The 24,882-nt window shown below is 41.2% G+C and overlaps 1 protein-coding gene across 6 annotated transcripts in view; it reads left to right on the forward strand.

Moving 5' to 3' along the window:
- The window catches only part of syne1b (spectrin repeat containing, nuclear envelope 1b), a 71,614-nt gene that overhangs the window by 361 nt on the left and 46,371 nt on the right, over window positions 1-24,882 (forward strand). For 3 of the 6 annotated variants that reach the window (XM_034577002.1, XM_034577003.1, XM_034577004.1), the window contains exons 1-39: window positions 5,046-5,555; window positions 6,655-6,716; window positions 9,069-9,164; window positions 10,422-10,505; window positions 10,864-10,884; window positions 11,438-11,530; window positions 11,793-11,971; window positions 12,086-12,282; window positions 12,948-13,057; window positions 13,706-13,738; window positions 13,979-14,086; window positions 14,185-14,322; window positions 14,814-14,978; window positions 15,079-15,191; window positions 15,391-15,559; window positions 15,655-15,751; window positions 15,862-15,882; window positions 16,208-16,410; window positions 16,566-16,730; window positions 16,833-16,985; window positions 17,135-17,278; window positions 17,563-17,730; window positions 17,892-18,050; window positions 18,130-18,294; window positions 18,595-18,729; window positions 18,980-19,138; window positions 19,493-19,701; window positions 19,913-20,021; window positions 20,395-20,559; window positions 20,643-20,810; window positions 20,926-21,102; window positions 22,168-22,308; window positions 22,424-22,584; window positions 22,833-22,983; window positions 23,395-23,622; window positions 23,707-23,805; window positions 23,997-24,184; window positions 24,353-24,476; window positions 24,603-24,769. In XM_034577002.1, the coding sequence (XP_034432893.1) occupies window positions 5,480-5,555; window positions 6,655-6,716; window positions 9,069-9,164; window positions 10,422-10,505; window positions 10,864-10,884; window positions 11,438-11,530; window positions 11,793-11,971; window positions 12,086-12,282; window positions 12,948-13,057; window positions 13,706-13,738; window positions 13,979-14,086; window positions 14,185-14,322; window positions 14,814-14,978; window positions 15,079-15,191; window positions 15,391-15,559; window positions 15,655-15,751; window positions 15,862-15,882; window positions 16,208-16,410; window positions 16,566-16,730; window positions 16,833-16,985; window positions 17,135-17,278; window positions 17,563-17,730; window positions 17,892-18,050; window positions 18,130-18,294; window positions 18,595-18,729; window positions 18,980-19,138; window positions 19,493-19,701; window positions 19,913-20,021; window positions 20,395-20,559; window positions 20,643-20,810; window positions 20,926-21,102; window positions 22,168-22,308; window positions 22,424-22,584; window positions 22,833-22,983; window positions 23,395-23,622; window positions 23,707-23,805; window positions 23,997-24,184; window positions 24,353-24,476; window positions 24,603-24,769 (5,300 nt within the window). In that variant the 5' untranslated portion in view covers window positions 5,046-5,479. Of the gene's footprint in view, window positions 1-5,045; window positions 5,556-6,654; window positions 6,717-9,068; window positions 9,165-10,421; window positions 10,506-10,863; window positions 10,885-11,437; window positions 11,531-11,792; window positions 11,972-12,085; window positions 12,283-12,947; window positions 13,058-13,705; window positions 13,739-13,978; window positions 14,087-14,184; window positions 14,323-14,813; window positions 14,979-15,078; window positions 15,192-15,390; window positions 15,560-15,654; window positions 15,752-15,861; window positions 15,883-16,207; window positions 16,411-16,565; window positions 16,731-16,832; window positions 16,986-17,134; window positions 17,279-17,562; window positions 17,731-17,891; window positions 18,051-18,129; window positions 18,295-18,594; window positions 18,730-18,979; window positions 19,139-19,492; window positions 19,702-19,912; window positions 20,022-20,394; window positions 20,560-20,642; window positions 20,811-20,925; window positions 21,103-22,167; window positions 22,309-22,423; window positions 22,585-22,832; window positions 22,984-23,394; window positions 23,623-23,706; window positions 23,806-23,996; window positions 24,185-24,352; window positions 24,477-24,602; window positions 24,770-24,882 lie in introns of those variants that run through there. The other 3 variants (XM_034577007.1, XM_034577006.1, XM_034577005.1) reach the window with 3 other exon arrangements.

Below are 24,882 nucleotides of genomic sequence, written 5' to 3' on the forward strand. Positions count from 1 at the left end.
GGGCTGCGTGCCCATCTGAAGTTTGCCAGCTTTTGCAAGGCAGGATGGCCAAGCACTAATGCTTAGATACAAGCCCTCTAACATAAGAGCATTTGGGCGTACTGTTAGAAAACTTGTTCAAATATTGCTTTTCTTTACCTTTATTGCTTTTTAGGATTATGGTGATAGGACATGCCTACAGTTAAGGGTTTGTCTGTTTTCAGTATACTCTCATTTATGTTGCTGGACTTGAAGACTTGTAAAATACACCGTAAATTAAAATGTAGGGTAGGTTTTTAAAAACTGAAAAGTTGCACACATTGTCTCACTTTGTGCTCTTGTAGCGTCTTAATCACACATGCAGATTATTGGATTAACCATGCATGTGATATCTTTAGTCGCCAGGTTTATGTTTTCTTTTTTCCAAATTGACACATAATCTTATTTGGAATAATAAGACATTTTCTGTGATATCTTGTGACCAAACTATAAAAGACATGACACTGTTTTGAAACTCAGAAGAGGAAACTGTGAAAGTATTTAGAGGAACATAATTCATTTTATTCAGTAAAAATTGTGAAACTCATGATGTTGACACATGATTCAGATCTTTCCTCCTGTCTTCACATCTTTAAATCAGATTTTCTGTCGATAGTAGCGTGCCAAAATGTATCGTGAGGCATGCATCTTCACATTGTGTCATTACCCCAGTAACACAAACTCATCTTGTCGTGAAAAGAACTTGATACTTGTCGAACACATTTTTTTGATCACTTCTGACAAAATAGGTTTCATGCAAGTAAAAGTGAGAGCAGATCAAGCATCATCACAAACATTTATTCTGCTCTGAGCCTTGACATGAGTCACTGAGTCACGACAACTGCAGCAAGACTAAAACCTGACACCCTGTCTGCCCTTGGTAAGAGAAGCGGTCGATAACAGGAGTCTCTTTTTGTTGGTGTCCCCCTTTTGTTACTAGGGCAGAAGGCTGCTACCATCACTACACATGTCTGGTCATTTCTGGCATCCGTTGCGGCTCAGTTCAGATGTATTTCTGGATGTACACTATACCAGGAAATTTTGCACGATGCGGCATGTTACCATAGCGACTGTTACAAAAAAAATTCTGTGGTTGTGCCATTGTTGCCCAGTTCCTGCTGTAGAGAGACCTGGGTTTCCGGTGTGCTGCACAGCTACTTCCATTAACTTATTCACAATATATATTAAGCTTAAGGTGTGAAAAATTGGTCATCATTTTACACCCCCGTACTGGCTCAGGCATGTACTGACGTGAATGATTATATAAGCTCACTTAAAATCAATTTAATCTTTTATAAGTCTCTCTAGGTAGATTTGTTTTGCCTACAGACATTTTAAGATATCATAGAAAACAAAGAGATGTCTTCTTTGCAAAATTAATCTCTCTGTTCTATAATACAAATTTAAAACACTTTACATTCTGCGTGGGAGAAATTACCTGAACGGTGCTCAAATGGCATCATCAGCAAAATTAAGTTTCTTGTCAGGAAGTGGAATTTGGTGTCAGGTCACATCGGGAAGACATTATTGAGCCACTGGTTTTAGGTGCTCCTCCATAGATGAAGAGCAGCGAGGTAGTTTGTAATGTTTTTGTATTTTGTATAGTTTGTAATAGTCCTGTCATTAAAGGCATCCTACAGGGAGGGTCACTGCACACTCGGTCTGCAAATCTGCAATCTAGTGAATACAGACGCACTATGTGTTGAAAGAAATACTTTTAATAGTGCCATCATGCTACAGGAGCATTTGTCTGTTTGGTTTCAGGGCCCCACACTTTGCAACCTTAAACGCCCTCAGGGTGCAGTCGTGTGGTCGAGTTTGCATGGCAGGCGTCCTGCTCTCATTATGACTGGGCTCATGTGGGTTTCAGTTTGGTTGAGACTGCGTGTCAAACAGGATATGAAGCCAGACAGCTGATGAAGGGTTTGCTTTGACGACTCATTGTGAGAGGCAATCAGATACATATACTGGGAGAAATATGTCTATTAGTATATATATATATATATTGATTCATTTTTTAAATATTTTTTTTGATTTTCTCAGATGTCAAGTTATTATTTGTTAAATGTTTTGTAGTTTTTAACCTCTCTTCTTCCTGTGAAGTAATCAAGTGACACATGCAATCATTAAAATCATTAAGGCTGCAACTTACTCAAATAGCCAATTAATGTCAAAAAGATAAAAGCAAACACTGAAAAATATTCTGTTGAATGAATTTGAATTAAATAATTTCAGCTCTAAAAAAAAACGTTGCTCTTGCAGCCGGTAACACAAAATTTTCCCTTTTATTGTAAAAGGTCACAAACTAAAACCACAGAGAACTGCTGTGGAACTATTTGCTCACCAAGAAGGGGAAGCTGGTGTAACAGCAAGTAAAAGAAAGGCCGTTTTGCACGTTGACAGCTGTGAGAGATGCTTCTACTCCAAAATGTCAGTAACAGTAACAGTAATACAGCCAAGCTGCCACAGGCGGCATCAGTATTGCAGAATATAGTGGTTTAAAAAACGACATATCATTTCTGCGAGCCTGTTTTTGATTTGTGACGTTTGTTTTTGAATATTAGATTACGATGGTGTCATATTGTTTTAGAAGATCCGGAAATCCTTCACATTATCTGTCTGTGTCCAATGGGACTGGCTCAAGTTCAGCCTCTGAATCATATCTTGCCCCCCCCTGATTGTTGTTGGCCTGTCAGAGCATAAGTGCGGCTGCTCTCGACTAAACGGAACAACAACAACAGAGTGAGTGGGCTTTTACAGTGCTCCCAGGTGACCAACACAGGCCGGTGAAGCCAACCCCCTATAGCACAGTATTGCCAAAGGTATCATCTGTCCTAAGATCACCTTAAGTACTCCATTACACGTGTGATTTGCAGATGTGTTAGTGGTTCGATGCTCTGTGTGGTGTTTGTTGCTGGGAATATCCACTTTCGATTGCCACTTTGCAACTAGTGCTACCTCAGGATGAATTAAGTCAGTTGACCAAGACATAAGGACTCAATGATGTTGAGCTGTAAATTCAATTCCACAAAGTGAGCCAACTAAGTTCAGGACTCTGGACAGCTCCTTAATATCTAGTTGGATATACAGTAACACTGAGCAGCTGGAATATCAGAGGAAGTTGAAGTTATCATTTACAAGTTAGTTTTATATTTCTTGTTCATTTTATTTCTTTCTTCTCATTCTGATAAAGTTCTAAAAAACATAATTCTTTGGTAGCGGATTGAAGTTAGTTGCTGCTAACTTTGGCTGATTTGAGTAAAATTTAAGTTTATATTTCTCATTTTTAGGTATAAAAGAAAGCATGTTCTTTTTACTCATATTGGCTGTACTATTGGCATATTTTTCCATTTGTTTGGGCGTATCTGATCTTAGACAGTAGAGAGGGACAGTAGAGAGACTGAGGAAAGACAGGTGGCAGTGACATGTAGTAAAGGGGCTGAGTTGAATTCGAACTTGGGCTTCTGCGTTTAGGACTCAGCCTTGATGTGTGGTACGAGGTGAGCTATAGGGGGCGGCTTTTTTCTGCCCCTTTTTCTGGATTTTCTGCCCTGGTTGCCTCCGGTGGAAACACAAATAAATCACTTCCTGCAGCAGAGGAAATTTCCTGGGTTGAACCTATCAGTCCCTGGGAGTACAGAGGAAAACAAACATTTCCATAGCTTTTTGCCATCAACTCCTCTTTTTGTTGGATGTTAGTATTATGTATGATCTATTACTATTATGAAAAGTTGAGTTAATATGAGCACCTAATGCCTGTCTTGATAGATTACCTTATCTTTTTCTGGTCTGTTTTTTGTAAGATTGCTCTGTTGTAAAAATAGTGCAAGCATACAGCAGAGTGTACAAATTAAGAATATATAGAAATGTGTCATCTTCATGGAGGTGGGATGTTAAAGACTTATAAAAAAAAACACCGTAAATATATAAAAAACTTAAAAAACGTTAATTTGCAGTGAATTATAAGATTAATGCTTTTAATTTATTTGTATTATTTGGCCTCATTGACAAACCAGTTTGAATATCTAACCTTTTTGTTAGGGCCATGGTCATTAATAAGCATTGATCCCAGTCTCTCTAAAAGCTCAGTGTTCTCAGAGCATGCAGCTGTCAAGATCATTTTAATGGTGCTACTTTTAACCTTTTGCTGTTTTGATGTAAAAGAGAGGAAAAAAATCCATCTTCACCTAAATAGCTTTTCTGGGCCATCTCCACCAGCAAGTCTTTACAGCTTTAATAATAGAATCACAAGCTCAGGCCTATTTTTAGTATATCAGAGAAGCTTTTAGTATGTGGGTGGTCTTGAAAGAATAAAAGGATTTTTTCCCCCTACAGGAGATGATAAGCTATCATGTACTATACTTACTCACTGAGTGGTGGTCCAGCAGAGAGACAGACTGGTTCTGGTCGAACTCATGGGACAAAAAGCGATGCTGTAAACTGCTGTTTCTTGTGAATGCAGAGGGAATCCCCGGGGTCTGTGGGTGTGTCTGCTTTGTCGTCACAATAGCATTGACACTGAGAGATAAAGACAGGGAGAGAGGGAGAGAGCAGGTGGTAGATGTCATTCACCAGCCTCAGCATTAATTATTAAGAGCTGGTGAGCTTTTGAGCAGCACTCTTTTAATTTACTTCTGGTCTGTTTCATTAAAAGGCCCACGGGGACTTCAATTTACAGCCAACATTTGAAACAATAATAATAATTTCTTATGTAATATTTGACTCATTATTGCCTCAGACACTGTAATGCTTTTGGAAAAGTGTCAGTGTCACAGGAGATTAGACAAATGTTGTAGTCAAATACAGGCCCATAAAAACACACACATACACACACACACACACACACACACACACACACACACACACACACACACACACACACACACACACACACACACACACACACACACACACACACACACACAAACCAGGCTTAAATCGGGATAATGCAGCCATGGCTGTGACATCACCGCCTCCCACGTCCTGATTGGTGGAGCCATGCATCTAGCTGATCTCTCTCCAGCCTCAGACGGTACAGTGATACAGCTAGGCAGTGCAGTGGGGGCTGTGCACATCCAAACAGGCATGGCTCCTCTGGATGGGAAGAAGACAGGAAGAAGGAAGGATGGGACTGTAAATCACCCTTTCAGTTAGAGGTTTCTCCTCTGCCGTCCGTGTGTGTGTGTGTGCGTGTGCGTGTGCGTGAGTGTGTGTGGGTCTGTGTGGGAGAGTGTCAGGGAGGAGGGGACGTTTCCAACACAGCCTCCAGCAGCTCTTTTGCTATCAGCAGGGAAACCAGGCAGCCAGATCTGTTTTGCTTCCTGGTGGAAAAAGGGGGAAAGGACCTCTGCATGTTTTTTTGCCACTTTTTCCACTGTGGATCTAATTTTCACACATGCATATATATGAACCCTGGAACTCATGAAAGGCAAAGGGGAAGAGCCGGAGAGTGGGGTGTAGAATGGCTCACTACAAGGATGTATCTGTCAGGAAGACTTCTTTAAACCTGGTGACTGGATTTTTTCAGTATCTACGTGGTAAGTAGGGCAGCAGCACCCTTCATCTCTCATTCTGTGTTGCTAATATGGGACGCAACATATGCCAAAGGTTTGTAGGTGAATCCCTGCTACGTGAACTAGTTATGCTGCACAAACACTGCTGTATGTGTGCTGCATCTGTATGATTGCTTGTGTGTGTGTGTGGGTGTGTGTGTGCGCATCTGTATAAGCGTGCTATGCTTCAGTGGGCATCTCCTGTGCATCAGTGATGAAGCATTTGCCTGTGGGTTAACTTGATGTCTTTGCTCCCTGTATAGTGTTCGCATTGCTTCCCTTAAACACGTGACCACTGTCTACATCTCCGAGGGTGGATGTTTAAAAATGGCCACTCACTGCACTGTGCAGCACTAGCCCACTGGCATGCGTGACAGGGTGTTAGGAATCACTCTTCGTCATGACAACGGCGTCACAAAAGCAAGGAAATCAGTTGTTTTGTTGCCCATGCATAATGCATGAGGAAATGTGGCTGCATACATAATAGGCCACAAAAGAGGCTGAGGGTGACCCGAACAATCACGCATGTTATTACTGAGCACAGGGGGGGGGGCTTGCGAGATGTGTTGGCAGAAATTCCCTCCCTACTCAGTCTCTAATCTCCTGGTATGACCTCTTTTTGAGAGCACTCCTCTGGAGGATCTATTATACTAGCAGTTTGCTAGCAGGCTTGTGTTAATGACATCGCACAGAACTAATCATCGTACAAGTCAGTCCTCTTACTTGCTTGGTGCATGGCTGAGGTATTGCTACACAACATCCCTGAGGCAGTGTGAAATTATGTAACATGAAGTTGGCTTAAGCAGGATCACGACTGGGGAGTCCCGCGAAGACAATAACTGACAATAGTTGGACATAAATATTTTATGTGTTTTATGTTTCTGTGGTAGCTATAAACCCAACCAATCCATATCTAGAATCAATTAACCTTTTTGCAAAAAACCTACTCAGATCCCCACGTTCCTGTTGCATCTATTCTTGCCGGTTGTTGCGTGTCCTCTATCAACGTCACAAGGTCCTCAAGTATGAGACTCCAAAGGCATCTACCGTGTATTGACATGTGTCGTGTGCCTTTTGTTTTCAGATGAGCAAGAGGCGGTGCAGAAGAGAACCTTCACCAAATGGATCAATTCTCATCTAGCAAAGGTAAGTGTGAATTTCACTCCGTGCCATCCACTCCTTGCATACTTAACGGTCGTTGTTAATCACACGCACACACACTCATGTGGATTTTACAAGCTCATCAGGCTCATGTTAAACAAATTGTCAAAGCCCTTGCGTCACAAGTGAAGCTGTGCCGTGCCGTGCTGACCTTTCTCATCACAGACACTTGTGATCTATGTTTTATTGCTTGTCATGATAATGTAGCTTCTCTTTGGTCAGTGGTAGAGAACTGACTGCAACACAAGCTTTAAAACGCAACAATAATGGCCTCGAATAACACAATGCACATAATAATTGAATTAATTTTATTAACTGCAAGTAATGACATGATTTTGTATGTATATAATGACAGTTTGCTGGATTTAATGATGGGGAAGGAACCCACCCTCTGTAAAGTTCATCTGTGATTCTTCTGTTCTGTCATCCTGAGAGGAGAAGCACTGAAAAGGTCATGGCAGAGACAGTTGCTTGTTGCTTTGCTGCAAAGATAACACAGACATGACGGAGCTCAGGGGAATCGGTGCAGTCCTGTTTAAATAATCTCACTGGGGACATTTGTACTTATATAGAGCCTCTTCGCAACCTTATGGGGTTTTGATGGAGTTACTGCGTGGGGTGTATGTTTCTGTTGTGTTTGTCTGTGTCTGCCCGTGTTGGTATGCATATGGGTGTTTGGTTGTTGATGCACTGTGTGTGTTTGCATGCACGTGTGTGTGTGTGTGGGCAGGATTGGCAAGACTGGCAGGGACAGTAATGCGGTGTGCAGATGGAGAGCAAGAGGGTGAGGACAGTTCCCTGCGGGCAGTTGTCCGTCTCTGACATCCATGTAAACTACATGGCATTGAGTGCACGGCAATAACACACTGTCTCATGCTGCAGTGCATCACACTGTGACCCTAAAAATAACAGGTTATTAGATCACAAACAGCTTCGAGACGAACCTGGGAAATATTTGCTCAAGATTCACAATATGATGCTGAGAATATTTAAGTAACTAACTGTACACTCTGCTGTGTCATCTGGGGTTAGACAGCCAGTCTGGAACCTGGCAGACAAATTGTGTTTAGTTGGGTCTTTTTTTTTTGTTTGATCTGCCCACAACAGTTCAAACTATGGCTTCTAAAACTTTATATGTGATTTTATGTGGTGGGCCAACGTAGAATTGCTCTGTTGCTCTATTCTTCATTATTCATGCACTGCGCCCGAGCTAACTCACTGTGAATACCAATAGGACTAATGTAGGATACGTTACCTCATGAAAGAACGCTCAGTCATAGTTGCACTGCAGACAGAGTTGTACTTATTTAACAGGGATATTTACACTTTGCACTAAAGGATTCTTGCAGTATTTTTGTTTGTGTTAATAGATGACCAATGAGTGGAGTCTCTTTTCTTGGGTGAAAGTGTGTTTTATCTAAGTTTGAACTTCCTGCAGTCGTCACAGCTTCCCTTCATCCTTTGTTTCCATTTCCTCTGATCTTTTAATACTCAGCACCTTTCCAGTGATTTTCACTGTTTTTCCACTGATAGAAAGTCTCATGTGACTCTGTTGCCCAGTAAATTCATTTTCCAGTTTTTAATGTTTTTCAAATTACAGAGCCTATATATTTGTCTGATTGTACAAATTAGAAGTATCATTTTAAAATACATTATTATTTAAATCCAGCTAAAATGAATATAATGGATATAGATTAATGGTTTCCAAGTAGTATATTCAACTGTATATAGAGTCATAATTGTAATTGTAGAGATTAACAGGACAGATGCTTGTCTCTTCACACTGCTTTGCCCCAAATAGGCAGCCAACTGCATCCTGTCATGGAATATGTTGAGTTGTGAAATGGCCTGTATACAAAGCCAAATAAAGAATTCCCATGGCGTCCTTTTAATTAAAGCTTCGCTCTAACGAATAAACATGCATCTGTTTCATTTGTTGATACAGTAGTTCCTAATGCGGAAGACTCTAACATTGTCCTTCAACTTGTGAGTGTGCAGCTCTGTGAATGTGTGGATATGATACCAGGAGACAGTGCTCAGTTAGGGTTATACGACTACCAACGCCCCAGGACCGGGCACCAAGCCACTGCTGTGGAAAAGGCACCATCTTTTCAGCTGCAGGGAGGCTCTGTTGCTAACAAGCCTGTTTGTCACAAACAGCATTTGGTTGCTCCTCACCCCTACTGATGGGTTAGAATACCAATGTCCTCTCACACTAACAGTGCAACATTGCTGGTTCTGATGCTTTCACAGATTGATTCGTTTTATGATTTCAAGTTTACACAACATTGTGTTTCTAAATTTAAAAATGTTAAACCTCTGTCTTCTCTCCTCCAGCATAAATCACCTCTAGAGGTTAATGACCTTTTTGAGGACATCAAAGATGGGGTGAAGCTCTTGGCTTTGTTGGAGGTGCTGTCTGGTCAGAGACTCGTAAGTTGTACTTATCCATTGTTTTTGATCAGTATTTAAACATGATTTGCGTAGATATGCTGATTTATACCTTTTTAAGATGCTTATATCCGTTTGCACATGGTGATATATTTATATCTGGATTTAAATCATGCCCCTCTGCGTGATTTTCCTTGTAATAGTGCATATAGTCAATCAAGGCACATATTTTTATCTTTCACCATTTGAAACAAGAATCTGCTGCCACTTCTGTTACATTTATATTCACTTTACAGTGATTTACAGTTAAAAACTATCCATCAATGTTTAATATCACAGACTAAATCTACATTTGTATAATTCATTCTATTTGCTAAACAAATTAGAAATGTTTCCAAATGATTGGAAGAAAATATTGATTGATAAGAAATGTCTGAGTAAATACTGTAAACACATAGAAATCCACTCATAAATGATGATAAACAAAGCACAGAAATGGCAAACAGACTGTGTACTCTGAGACTGTGTCATTATTCTGTAGTTTGTTCTTCAGAGTGTAAAATTATTTCAGCTCTACAACGTCTTGATCAGAACAAACGCAACTGTTATCAGATTGAAGGGAAACTTTGCAATAACACATTTGAATTTGGATAGAAGAACACATGTGCATGGCAAATGTGTTTGAATTGTACAAAAACTAAGGAAACCCAAGACTGGAAGTTGTTTCTATTGAGTATTGGATGACAGCATGTAGATTAGATTTAGATCTGGGGCTCCATGCTGTGAGAAGCTGTTAGCAAATCACTCTCTCTCCCTCACACACACACACACACACCTGCCTGCACACACATTGGCATTGACTCTGATAGGTATTTAGCAAATAGAGCTGTACCTGCTACAAACTGCCATGTCATCTGTAAAGCTTTTATTAAGCAAATGAGTTACTCGCACTAGTGAACACTGTCTGATGGATTCACTCAGTGCTCTCAGATGTGCCTCCCTGCTGGTTTATATCAGCCTGAGTTTACAGATTAATATACTTTTCCTCTTAAAGCAGCTTTGGCAATCACCAGTTAATTTATGTAAGAAAATAAGCCCAACTAGTCACTAATATGATGGTTTTTTTTCAACTGCCATAGTGGGTGGTTGGTACAGTCGACAAAATGACCATCTGGAGTTAATTTCTATTTTACTATATTCCAAATCATCAAATGTTTGAATGAAAAATCCCTGAATTTCAATATGACATTGCTTCCTTTGTGACCTTGATTTTCACTTGTCCCTCCTGTCTGTCTTTAGCCCTGTGAGCAGGGCCGCCAGCTGAAGAGGATCCACTGGGTTTCCAACATCGGCACTGCGCTCAGATTCCTCGAAGGCAGGAAGGTGAGCATTCAGCCATAATACCTAATTTAATCCTGTAAATGTTTAGAGGTATTTTGTTTTCACAACCACAGATCATAGCAGAAAAAAGGATGGGATGTCTTACTGAGGTCAATGGTGTGTTTAAGAAGTCATGAGATAAAGCTTTTGATTCAATATTTATCAGGGCAAATAAGGTGTATCTGACTGCGCAGCATGCAGAGCTCTGAGAGCAGCAGCAGCCAGAAACAGGAGCTCTTGATTACATAACCCGTCGCTAAATCCGTTGGCTCTGTGAGGCCTGTGTCCCACTTTCATCTGGGCTCCATGAGGACTGAGACGTTCATTGTTGTGATCTCTCTCCCGTCACGTGTGCCTTCAGTCTGTGTATCGAGGATCTCCGGTCAGTCGCCATTAAATGCCCTGTGTGATCACGTACTGTATGCACTCTTTTTCATTTGATGCACGATTGGTACGAGGCAATGCTTGAATGCTTGTCATTCTGTTTCTGTAAATGTAGTCATTGCGCTTTTCTACTGACATGCATTTAATGCATTTTGACTAGAACAATGGTTCTGATGCGTCTGGCTCCCTTGAATTGTGACCCGCCCAAATGTAAAGATGTAACTATGGCAAATTCTGGCAGTTCTCCAGTGCAAGGTTTGCAGTACTGTGGTACATTTGTTTTGAACATTTCTCTTTTCCTTTTTGTTCATTCTGGTTAACTTTTCACCCCTGGCTGTTTCTGCCTTCCTGGTTTGGCTATACAGATGCTCCACACTTACCTGCATCAAAAACTTGGCTTTGATGACTCTGAGCACACGCAATAATATTATTTTGGATGATATTAAACTCAATAAGCTTCTCTGGGGGAAAAATTGGGAACATTTTCTCACTTCCACACTGTGTCTCAATTTCCAGAATAATCCTCTGCATGGTTTTTTTCCCCCTTTCAGATCAAACTTGTTAATATTCATGCCACTGACATCGCAGATGGACGACCATCAATTGTCCTTGGGTTGATATGGACCATTATCCTCTACTTCCAGGTAAAACATCAACTGAGGTCCCTAAATACTGAGAGTTTAATAACCGGGCTCCCTCCAAGATGAGTTGATGCTTATAAATATCCAATGCCCATCAAAAACTGCAGGACCAAATATTTTTGTCTCAACATTGAAACCCAGTGTCAATCGTCAGTGGACAGGTTATGCCAGAAAACTCAGATACAAATTGATGCGAGTAATTTTCGTTTCATGTTGCCATGGTCACTGTGTAAATCTCCTTTCTTTTCTCTCCTCTCTCTATTAGATTGAGGAGTTAACCAGCAACCTGCCAGGCCTTCAGGCACTTTCCAACAGCAACTCCTCTGTGGAGAGTTTAACCAGCTCTGAAACAGGAAGCCCTCCCATGAAGCGAAAAGTGGTCCACAAATTTCAGGGCAATGCCAAGAAGGCCCTGCTTAGATGGGTGCAGTGCACGTCTGCCAAGTATGTCACTTTTGGCTTGATGTTTAATGATATTGGTGTAGATACAAGTATCTTAATATGATATAGAGAGGAACTAGCACCTACAATGCAGCTGACAATTTGATGTAATTTCAGGTATCATGGAATTCAGGTGAAGGACTTTGGGCCCAGCTGGCGAGATGGTGTTGCTTTCCAGTCGGTAATACATGCCATCAGGCCTGACCTGGTGGACATGGAGGTTGTGCGGAGGAGAGGCAACAGGGAGAATTTGGAAGACGCCTTTGCACTCGCTGAAAATGAGCTGGGTATTCCCCGTCTGCTGGATCCAGAAGGTGACCTTCACCTCTACTGCTTTTTGCATTAAATACATCAGGGATACACACCATCCAGGCAGAATAGCAGTGAATACGTGTTATTAAATAGATGAGTGTTTTTAAACTTTTGTATTTCCAAGTTAACAGTGTTTTAGACATAACAGCAGCAGTTATTCACTGGATTGTACCAGTCTATTTTTATCCTGTGAAAGTGAACTTTCTCTCTCCTTCAATCCATTCTACAAGAACGGTTTGACAAAATGTGAGCTGAAAAGATGACACTCTCCAGAGGATTAAACGTCTCTGTGTACACATGTCTGAGTGTTAGTCAGTGGGAGTGAGGCAGCCTGCAGTGGCTCTGCAGTCCTGTCTTCTCCAGCGGAGTCGTGATGCTTTATTGCATAAAGAGCTGCACTGAAATGGTTTCTAGAAACTTTAGGTCACTGGTGGAGATGAAACCATAAAATAATGTATAATTATCTGTCAGGACGGCGGCGATTTAGCCATGTGAGGTCACATGATGCTTATTTGTCATAGGAACTTAATGCCAGATGTAACTGCTTTGTCATACATAAGTCATTATATAAAGTCAAAAGTTAAAAGGTTTTTGGATGCCTGAAACCCATTTTATTTATATATTCAGATCATCCAGTGCATCGTATAATGTTTGTGTTGTTCTGTAGATGTTGATGTAGACAAGCCGGATGAGAAATCCATTATGACTTACGTGGCTCAGTTCCTCAAGCACTACCCGGACCCACACCACTCTGAGACTGACGGGCAGCAGGATGAGGTACCTTGTTTAAAACATGTGATCCTTTATATTAATCACACATTAGGCCATGATACACTGGGCAATTTTGGGGGAAAATACCATAATTTGCACTTAATGCTGTTTCAGAAGTCATTTACTACTATATATCTTGTATTCTTAAATTATTTTCATCGTTGTATATCTTGTTGACACCCACGTTTCCCTAAAAATTGTCGTGTATCATCATTTGCAGAGATGCTCAAATCATAAGAGTATATGCTTCCTGAAAACTCCTGCTGAGCTCGATTGTTGCCTGCTATTCTTCATCCTCATCATTTAATCACACAAGCTCAAATTAATTAAATCAACTAAAGAATGAACACAGCAGTAACATAATCATCAGCCTTTTGTTTTCCATCATCACAGACTCCTTTAATTTCTCCATCTACTTGTTTCTTTTGCACATTAAGCTGCTTCTTCGCTCAATTCCAACCTTTGCACTGTCAGTACCGGTGCTCAAGGTGAGAGATCAGGCCATGGTGCTGCATGCTTTCTGTTGGGAGTGTGATCCCACCACCTCGCCTTCATCCCATCTCCCATCAGTTGCTTTTCGTGTTTGCTGTTCTAATGCCTCTTGTGTGGTGTGTTTCAATCTCCTTGTGTGCCTTTGCTGCTTTCCCGGGATAGTTTGGTCCGCAAGATATAGAACAAATGCTTGAGGTATGTTTCACTAAAATGGACAGATGGTCCGTACCCCCTTTAGTTCTTCCTCAACTTGTAAAACTAATCAGCACTAAAATGTAGAGGTTGACCTTCTGTGGATTCTGTTAACATCTAATCTTTAACTGTGTGTTTCTGGAATGTCGGTTTGGTGTGAGTTTCTCAACATATTGGCATGCTAATTATATAAAAAAAAAGAATATAGAAGTCAGAATGTTTCTGTGACTCCGATTGGGACAGAGAGAGGAGCGGAAGATGCTGCGAGAGCTGAAGGTGTTTTTAGACCAGCTGGAACGAGACGTGCTACGTGCCCAGGGAGCAGAGGGAAACCTCACTGACAAATATCATGTGAGTCAGACTTGAAAAAGGCAAAGTGGACCGTGTTATATTCTGCTTTAAGACATTCATCAACTCTTACCACTTGTGTGTCTACCTTTGATTTGCAGGCATTTAAGAGCTTCCGTGTACAGTACGAAATGAAGAAGAAGCAGACAGATCCACTGCTACAGCCGGTGCACAGGGATGGCAAGCTGTCTGTGGACCAAGCTCTGGTCAAACAGGCCTGGGACCGTGTGTCTGCCAGGGTAATTGTGCTGCATGCTTCTGTGTAGCATAAATAATTCATAACCAAGGCACAACGAAAGCAGAATTAATTATGATAATTAATCATTCTCTAAATTAAACCAAACCTGAGGATTAATAATTGATAATTCAGTTATTTATTTGTCATTGTGCTTCCCTTGGCTAAAATTATGGCAATGCAAACATTGAAAGCTGTCATAATGAGAGAAACACAGCTCGGATTCTTCTATTTATTCACTGCCAATGGAAGTTCAGTGGAGTGCAAGCTTTTAAATGAGAGGTTTTTTTGTGGGGAGGAGACGGGGAACAGAGGAGGTTTTGTTCAGTGCACTGCCTGCTCCTCTGGACGTCCACAGCTTGTATGGACTCACACAAAAATCTCCTTTATAGCCGGATTGCTTGTGAACATGTGGAAGTGTTTTGATCATTTTAGCATCTTCTATGGTGGGATCTTGCTCTGCTCGAGAGGGTTTTTAATGCATGTCAATTGCAGCTGCTGGACTGGCATATCCATCTGGACAAGTCCCTGCCTGGTCCTCTGGGGGTGATCGGGGCCTGGCTTCACAGGGCAGAAATGGCTCTGAGAGAGGACTTTCCCATCCAACATGCACATGAGGAGACGGCCAATGTTCTTCACAGAAAACTGGAACAGCATAAGGTAACATGCCTCTGAAATTTACTGTATTTTGTTTGTTTAATACAAGTACAGTGTAAAGGAAAGCCAGCGCTAACATGATTTTATGTTTTACATTTTGCAGGAAGTATTAAAGAACTTGGAATCCCACAGACAAACCTTCCAGCAGATCCATAGAGACAGATCGGTGAATGGAGTTCCTGTTCCACCTGAACAGCTCCAAGACATAGCTGAACGGTGAGATAGTTATTTTATTACAGTTATATTTTCTATTACTACTTGTCTTACAAAGTAGTTTCAAATATTTTCTTATAAATAAACACCATCTTGATTTTCTGTTTTTATTAGGCAAAAGTTGTCTGTATTTGGTCTTGTTTGTCTTTCTTAAAATCAAAGATAAAATGAAGTGATGATTGATCATTTGTTTGATTTCCAGGTTTAACTTTGTGTCCACATCATCACATGCTCACTTGATTAAACTGGAATTCTGGGAAATAAAGTATCGGCTGATGTCGTTCCTCGTGTTGGCTGAATCAAAGCTCAAGTCGTGGATCATTAAATACGGCCGACGAGACTCGGTTGAGCTCCTGTTGCAAAGCTACCTTGTAAGTTGAAATAAATGGCACTTGAGTAGAAATATTTCACTTTCACTGTTTTTATTAAACTATTTAATCTCTCTCTTTTTCTATTTTCATTCCAGACTTTCATTGAAAGCCACAGGTTCTTTGAGCAGTATGATATATTCTCCTCAGCCCTCAAGCAAGCTGCAGAGATTTACATAAAGTCTGACAGTTCAAGTAAGACCCTTTTCTGTTTTAATTCAGGTTGTCTATTACCTATGTATATTATACAGATATATTTATTTGGGCTCAAGATAAACAGTCTTATTATCAATTTCATGTTACAGGGTCTAAGACCTGTAACAGAGGTAAGTCCAAAAACTGTTTGACGATCCCTAACCTTGCCTGTCTCCTGACCTACTCCTCTCTGTACATGTTGGCCTGCACCTTTCTAACGTTTTAACCCCTGGCACAGAATAATCATAGTCTTGCAATATGCATGAAAAATAACAGTAATCTAACATTAATTGAAATGCTATTTTGGCATGATGGATGTGACCTAATACAAAGCAGGATCAACCAAATGGCTAAACTATCAACATATATAATTGAATGCTGTCTGAATGCACAGTTGATTCCCTTGTTGGTTTTAATTAAACTGAACTAGTTCCGTATTTACATTTTGATTTTCAGTTGATGAAGCAGAAGGGGTAAGTAAATTCCTCAGCGAAGCCTCGGCTCAGTGGAAGAACCTGGCTCTGGAGGTGCGGAGCGTCCGCAGCATGCTGGAGGAGGTGATCTCGAACTGGGAGAAGTATAGTGGCACGGTGGCCGCTTTGCAAGCCTGGCTGGAGGATGCCGAGCAGATGCTCAACCACTCAGAGAATGCCAAGCGCGTACGTACAGTCACTGATGCTCCTGATGATAGAGAGTGTTGTTCATAAAGTAAAGCTTTTATGTGTGAGAAAGGTTTCTACCATGTCCACACTATACTCTGCTCTGATTGGCTGGACGACGTGCATCTAAACAGCTGTGGTATTTCTTCTTTTAGGATTTCTTCAGAAACCTCTCTCACTGGATCCAGCAGCATATGGACATGAATGACGCTGGGAACTTTCTCATTGAGACTTGCGATGACACAGTTTCACGAGATCTCAAACAGCAGCTTCTTCTTCTGAATGGGAGATGGAGGGAGCTATTCGTCAAAGTCAAACATGTAAATGCAACGTGCCTTTAAACAATGAATACAACACGGAAAAAAGGTTTTTTGAAAATATCAAATTCATCCATGCGCTGTTTTCTTTTGTTTCACTGTCAGTTTGCAAGAGCGGATGAGGTGGATAAGTTGAGGCAAGACTACCAAGATGGTATTAATACCTTAAAGGTTTTCATGGATGCAACTGAGGATAAGATGACTGCTCCCATCCAAGTATCTTTCCTGAACGTCAGAGCCTTTGTTCAAGATGTTGAAGTAAGCAATTCATATATACTCAGTTTTCAGTTTATAAGCAAAAAATACTACAGTCTAATACAACAGTGCTGCAATAGAGCCTACCTTCATGAGGGCTGTAATTGGTATTTAATATATGATATCAAACTGTGTGTCACAACCCCCTGCAGGAGATCAAGCACAAAGTGCCAGCTATGGAAGCGGCCTGTAAGGCAGCAAGCCGGACGGCTCAGCTGTTGACCAAAGACACTCCACAGGAGGAGGTTTCACAGATGATGGCTGTGATGAGCTCGGTCAAAGAGCAGCTGAGCAAGGTGTGTGCATGTCATTCTAAAGTATGTCATTCAATTTGTTGTTGAGCCAAACTACATATTTGCAAATTATATTCAAATGATTGTTTGAAGCACAAACAAAAGATTGTTAATATGCAGTGAAAACACACTGTTTTGATTCAGTCAACATTTCCAAGGGTGCAGTATTTTCCTTCTACAGTAATTTTTTGCTTTCAAGACTTTAAACCCAAAGTTATTGATTTAGGATCAAAACAACGTATGAGTCCCCTGTAATTCACTTTAATCAGCACGTTGTCTTCCATCAGGTGAGGGAGAGGAGTTTGCCGCTGCTGAGGGAGTCCCAGTCTTTATTACCTCAACTGGAAGAAATGGAGAAGAACATTACAGGTTTCTACCAGGCCCTGGAGAAAGCCAGTCATATCACCAGCACCGCCGACTCTGAGGGGCCAGTAGACTTTAAACAGAATTGCAAGGTAACTGAACTAAGACTTTCAACATGATTTCTACTGAATGACTTTTAGATACATGGAAAAAGAAAGTATTTTTGATATGTCATGTTTTAAACTGAAAAGTGAAGCCTTGGGATATGAACAATTCGCCTAGCTAAGACTTTACTTGTCATTGTATACTGCAGGAGCTGGTGACCTTCACGCAGAGCTGTAAGAAGTGTCTGACAGTGATAGAGAGGAATCACCAGACTATCCAGAAAATAATGAGCAGCAGCAAAACCCTGCAGCATATGAACATGAGTCTTCTGCAAAAACGAGTGGCAGACCTGCAGGCTTCCTCACAGGTAAGAAACAGGCCTATTCCAATTCTATGCAAGCTTCAGAAACGGTAAAGCTTTTAAAAATAACATGTTGTGTGTTTAGACCATGATAAAGGAGTCTACAGAGTGGCGGAAGCATGAGGAGGCAAACAGCAGCCTCATGAAGAGGTTTGATGAGTCACGGCTCGAGCTGGAGAAGGTTCTTAAAATGGCCCAGAACTGTCTGACAGAGAGAGGCAACCCTGAGGAGCTGCTCAAGAAACACACAGTAAGAAAATATGTCCAAGACAATGCACTACCCATATTATATTGTACTGTATAGACGAGGGCACCTAATCACTAAAGTCTTTTATGCATGTGGATGCATCAAGCGAACAGATAAAGAACAGAGACGTATAGTTGGCCTATATCAATCTTCTGTCTTCTCGAGAAGACTCAATTCTATACAAAGCCCACAATTTGTCTCTGTACAGCATGGAAAACACTTTAAATACACAATTCCATAAGTACGATTGATACAGATGATAAGTGAAATGTGAAAATGTGAGAACTTGATGTGTTTTTGCAGGAATACTTTGGTCAGCTGGACCAGCGAGTCTTGAATACCTTCCTCAAGGCTTGTGATGAGCTGACAGATATTTTGCCGGAGCAGGAGCAGCAGTCGCTGCAGGAAACCGTCAGGAAGCTGCACAAGCACTGGAAGGTTTGTGTGATGAATAGTGACAGAGAAAACTGCTCTAAAACACTGATGTAGTTTGAACCTTTATCCTGCAAGGATTTAACACGGATGGTAATGTTGATGCTAATGCATTCATAGAGTACATATTTGAAAGTCATCCTGTAATAATGACATCCTCTTTTATTTTTTACTGATGAAGATAAAGCTATATTAGTATTAAACTTTCTAATCTTGCTCAAAACTGAATCATCATATTTGTATTTGGTCCCTGCAGGATATCCAGACAGATGCCCCTTTTCACATCCTGCACCTGAAAGTGGAGGTGGAGAGGAGCAAGCTGACGCTGTTGCTGCAGGAGTGCCAGGCGGAGGTGACGAGGGAGAACCGCCACCTCGCCAGCATGGGCAGCGAGAGGCTCATCAAGGAGCACAGGGTGAGCACAGAGCGCTTTGCTGGCTGGGTTTCACTTATTGATTAACTCAGTCTGAAACAGTTCAATGCAAATTCACTGCTCTGGAAAGATTGACTTGATACAAAAGATCCGAGTCTCTCTCCGTGTCAAGCAAATACTGCTCTGCAGTGTTTTATCAAATCAATATTAAAAAAATTCTGGTTTAAGATTTAATATTATAGTATTTATTATTTATTGTCACATCATAAAAGACACATGAACTTATATACATTTTTCATTACATAAAAAGCCCTGGGGCAGTTGCTTTTTTTTTTACAACAGGACTAAAATCCACTGTGTTCACTTTTACTTAAAGATAAAACATTTTTTTATCAGGCCTTCTTTAGGGAAAAGGGCCCTCAATCCATCTGCGAGAAAAGGCTGCAGCTGATGGAGGAACTTTGTCAAAAGCTCCCTGAGGCTGACCCTGCTCACCAGACCCTGGAAACAGCGAGAAAGGATTTCTCTGAGGTCCAAGAGGAAATTGAGAACACCCTTCTGAAGATAATGCAGCACCCAGATAAATGGAAGGAGTACAACGCAAGGTGCAAAAAGTTCTCTTATAGTGCAGTCACATGACATGTAAGATTTGTTGTTGTAATAATAGATGAATGTGTTGAGCATTCCCACACACTGCTGAACATGAGTTACATCCCAAAGTAGCCATGAAACCAACAGCTGTGATGAGGAGAAAGTTTTTAGTGCAAATGTTTTTAATAAATACAATAGAAATTTAAGTGATTATTTTCCCTTTAGGTACGCTGAATTCTCCTGCTGGCTGATATCTAAAGAAAGTCAACTGAGGCTGCTGAGAAACCGAGCTAACGACCCCAGAAACTACAGCCAGGTGAAGGCTACCATCATGGTGAGTTCATTTTAATTTCAAGTTCTTTAGGTTATCATAACAGATCTCTTTAATCCTATATTTAAGATTTTGCTGTTTTTACTTCCTTAATTATCTTCTATATTTTTATTAGTTGACTGTTTTAAGCATCTGTTGTTCTCTTTTAACTACCTATTTAATGTGAAGCACCCTGATCTTGTATGAAATGTGCCATATAAATAAAGGTTATTGTTATTATTATTGTTACTATTGTTATTAGACCCTTACAAACACAAATCTATCCATTGACTGTCTCCTCCTCGCCTCCTCTGTGATGTCTGTACTGTAACAACACTTTGTGTCAGATGACGTTTTTCCCCACATGGCCCGTAACACTCTCTGTTATCGTGTGCAGGAGCTGAGAAATGATGCAGAGCTACAGGAAGGGAATCTTGGCTGGCTGAAAGCTCGTATGGCCGTACTCATGGAAATCTGTGCTGACAGCGATGCCCAGCGGCAAGGAAGCGCTCTGCGCAAGCTCTCTACGGACTTTAAGGGTCTTCTTGCTTCTCTCTTTGAGGTAGGTGATTCTTTTTTAACTTGTTTTATTAAGGTGCCATTGTAGTTGCTTCACTGTATTTTTTTTTGTGTTATATCTTCCAGGCTGAGAAGATGGTGCTGGCTGTGGGGGACTGTGTACAGTTCAGGGAAGAAGTACAAACTACTCTGGATGATCTTGTTCAGGGGCAGAAAGAGGCTCAGGCTGACGTCACCAAAATACTGGACAGTCCAACTGTTAGAGAAGCTCAACAACTGCTACTGGTTCACCAGGTACTGTTCACAAAAAGTGATATAAGAATATCATTTCTATTTTAAATTATTTAAAGGCTGAGTTTACTTTTAGGATTAAATGTCAATTAATTTCTAAGTGTCCCACTTCCCACAGCAATTGTTGAAACGCCTGAAGCTGAAGAGGAAGGATGTCCAGCAGCTGATCACCAGGGGACAGCAGCTCCAGGCCGAGGAGGGTCTGGGAGAGACCCTGCAGCAGGACCTGCAGAGTTTGGAGAACACACTCAGCAAAATGGAGCAGACCATGGATTCACAGGAGCAAAGCCTTGAGGTGAGGCAATGTCACGTGACTCAGGAAGCTTTTCTTATTACAAAACATTACACAGGGGACTAAAGCTCTGAATAATAACATGCAACATTATAGTTGATCTCGTGTGAATTAATTAACAGTTGCCTTATTAATTAAATACATAACCTCTAGTACCCTTTTCCTTAAAGGTATATGTAATGTCAAGTGTAAGAATTAGTTTTTGACATTAGACAAAACTGGGGTTATATGTTATCTATAATTTCTGATTGTCATATGTACTTGTATGTACAGTATCTGCTATGTAAGGGTTTTAATAGGCTTCCTTTCATTTATGGGCTGTATCCTCCTATGTGGGTTTTGATGCTGTTTATATGTCATGTTTGTATCTTTCAATATATATATAACCTCAACATGTTAATGTACAAATACATGAATAATAGTGTTGAATGAGTGGAACAAAGGAAACTAAACATTTGTGGCCAGAAAAGGAGAAGAGAGGGATTCAGCTTTTGCAGCTGCAGCATCTGTGGGGAATGTCCTGAATAGAGGATAAAGAAGTCTGATGTTTTCTGCTGGAGGGACTTGCTTTCTGAGGCATTACAGTGCCTTTAGAAGATAGTGATGCAGCGATTCAGTGGATCATACTCCTGGTGGTGCTTTCAGAGAGCAGTGGGGGAGGGGAGTCTTGAAATGGAAACTTTGTGTGCTGGGCAGGGTGCATTAATCGGTCGAGGTAAAAGATCCTCGATTTCCTGACTCTCTCAGTGGCAGAATGGCTCATATCCAGTGGGCTGAGATGCTCACAGAATAATAGCTGTGTCAATATGCTGACTCATCACCCCTGCTGATAAAGCCAAAGAGAGAAGTTCTCATCTGTAAACACAATGATGTGATTTGAACAGGGTTTGTAGTGCGGCTGTGTGTCAGTGTGCTCTTTTGTTGGTTAATGTGATCAGGGATTTCTGCTATTCGTTGATACTGGTTTTCTTGCGGTGACGTTCATTGTTTTTAAGAGCAGGACAGTTTGAAGTCTTATAAATCCTTTTGATTTGACATCACTGATTTTTGGGCCATTGTCCTCCTCAGGTCACATTAGCAGCCTGGCAGGAGTTTGACAGTCAGCAGGAGGCGGTGCACAAGTTTGTCAACAAGGCCCGCTCAACGACGGAGAAAGACCTGAACTTCAGCAGCCCAGAGAGCCTGGCTGTTGAACTTGACCAGGCCCGGGTGAGTTTTAGGTTTACTCCTGGACACACATCGTGTACTTTACATTTAAAATGTTACCAATAGTAGTATATTAGCTAAATGGAGAATATTACTAATATGTCTTTCTTTGTAACAGGTGCTGTTGAAGCAGTGTGAAGCAGAGGCCTTGCACATGAACACGCTGCTGAAGAGAGCGACAGAAATTCAACTTGGTCCCAAAAACAAGACTCTGCTTTTACAGCAAGCTCGATCGCTCAGTGAGCAAGTGGACACAGTGGAGGCTGGGCTCAAAAAAGAGTAAGAGGATTCGATTCAATTCGCTGATGCTAAATATTGTTTGAGGAAACTTGAGATAATATTTGCAGATACTTTAATTCTGTAAATCATACCACAGGCATATTTGAAAGTCAGCTGAGAATACTTTTTGTGTGAAATCTTACCTTCAAGGACTCAAGGACCCTGGTGTAGTAAAACCAATTATCTGGAATGCAGAGGTTTAATTGCAGCTGTTACTGGAGTTTATAATTTCTCCTCTTGTGCTCCAGCGTCAGGACTCTGGAGGAGATGAAGACTCAGTGGGATCAGTTTGGAGCTGGTTTTGAAACATTTTCCGTGTGGATATCTGAGAAGGAAAAGCAGCTGGATGCCCTGAAATCTTCTACTCAGCCTCTTGAGCAACAGATCAACACAGTAAAGGTAAAGTATTATGTACTATAGAGTGAAACCTCTCGTTTGTCCTAATTGTAATCTTGTGGCTGCCTGTAGGCTTCAGGCACAAACCCACAACACTACTGTTAAAATCAATAAGGTCTTCTTAAGGAGCCATAGGTGCTAGCACACATCAATACAGGCCTTCAGACACTGACACCTGCATCGGATGAGGATGGGTTGTTTTTGACTCAGCAGTTTTAGTGCCGACGGCCTCAAGCTGTTTATTTGAATAAAGAACTACACTGATCTACGTAGCCTGCTCCTTATGTCTGCGGATGGATAGCATGTGTATAAAGCTTTTATAGTCACCAACCTATTATGGCTCCCCCATGCCTTACATAATTAATATTTCACCTCCGCTTTAAAATTGCATAATATATATATCTGCATATCCAGGCTGTCTGTACTGAGCTCCAGGGACGAGCAGAGGTCCCTTCTCAGCTGGAGGCAGATTCCCAGGCGTTGGCCCAGTTTGTGTCTTCGGGGGAGGCAGCTCGCATCAAGGCCCGTCTGACCCAAATTGGCAGGTACTGGGAGGAGCTGAGGGAGAGTGTACAGCAGCATGATGGACAGCTGGAGGAAAGCTCCTCCCACCAGCAGAAGTTTAAAACAAGCCTCGATAAGGTACGTAGGTGAAGTGATGCTGATGCAGTATGGTATTTAGGAAAGAAATGTGAACATACATTTGTGATCCTTACTGTCTCCTAGGTGCAAGCTTCTCTGACTGAGCTACATGTGAAACTGGAGCAACCTATGAAATCCTGCACCTCCTCACCAGAGACCTACAAAGCTCTTCAAAACCACATGGTATTCAGTTGTTTATGCTTTTCTTTTAAGAAAACAACACTATGCTTCTGAGATAGCAATCATTTTCACCTTTAGCAATTCATGGCAGTGTTTTTTTTAGAAATCCTTAAGCACTGACAGGTGTTCTTTGCCAGTCCTCCAGCTCACAGTTTATTAAGTGTGGGTCACTGTCTTTTACAATTGTTCCCTAGGATGTCTGTCAGTGTCTGGAGGGGCTGAAGGGAGCCTTGCTGTCCCTGTCAGCTGGTGCTCGAAGGCTCAGCGATAAAGAGCAGGCAGAGAGGACCGTGACAGAGCTAAACACCAGCTATGACCAAAATGTGCAGGAGGCAAAGAATAAACAGAGCACTCTGGAGAACCTGCTGTCTCTTTGGCAAAAGTAAGAGCTGTTGACACAACACTTCACCAAGGAGGTTGAAAAAATGATAATAAAAGCCTTTATGTTTGGACCAATGGATTAACCTGGACAGCCAACCTGCTACATGTTTAATGAATCCATTAAATGTCTACTCTTTGACATATGAGTGTTTTTATCGATGTTTTTCAGGTACGAGAAACAACGCTCAAACTTTGTTTCCTGCTTGGAGAGAAGTGAATCTACATCCAAGCCAGAGAGCCCATACCTGTCAGCTGATAAATCCAAACTCCGCTCTGAGCTACAAGATCTGCAGGTGAAACACATAACTGAACAAACTGTCATTGTTCTACTAAACATAACTAAAACCAGTCTTAAAAATATATGGTGCATTCATTGTTCAAAATTATGGATGAATAAATAGATTTTCTTTTTCTTGGAGGTCTTGCACTCTGAGGTCCAGTCCCTTGAGCTGGCTCATGTTGAGTTAGTATCTGTGGGGACCTCGTTGTTTCCCACTGCACCTGAAGAGAGGGTGAAGCAGCTGAAAGACGAGCTGGAGGCTCTGCAGTGGAGACTACATGTTCAAAATGAAGTCCTGCCTCAAAGGTACAGCAAGATAGTTCATCTTTTAATGGAAATCATCACAGGTTAAACATACATCTGCTGTCTACATATCAAGAGTAACATATTTGATATGAAATTAAAATAAATAATGGAGT

Source organism: Hippoglossus hippoglossus, chromosome 22 (assembly GCF_009819705.1).
Source record: "Hippoglossus hippoglossus isolate fHipHip1 chromosome 22, fHipHip1.pri, whole genome shotgun sequence".
Lineage (NCBI taxonomy): Eukaryota > Metazoa > Chordata > Actinopteri > Pleuronectiformes > Pleuronectidae > Hippoglossus > Hippoglossus hippoglossus.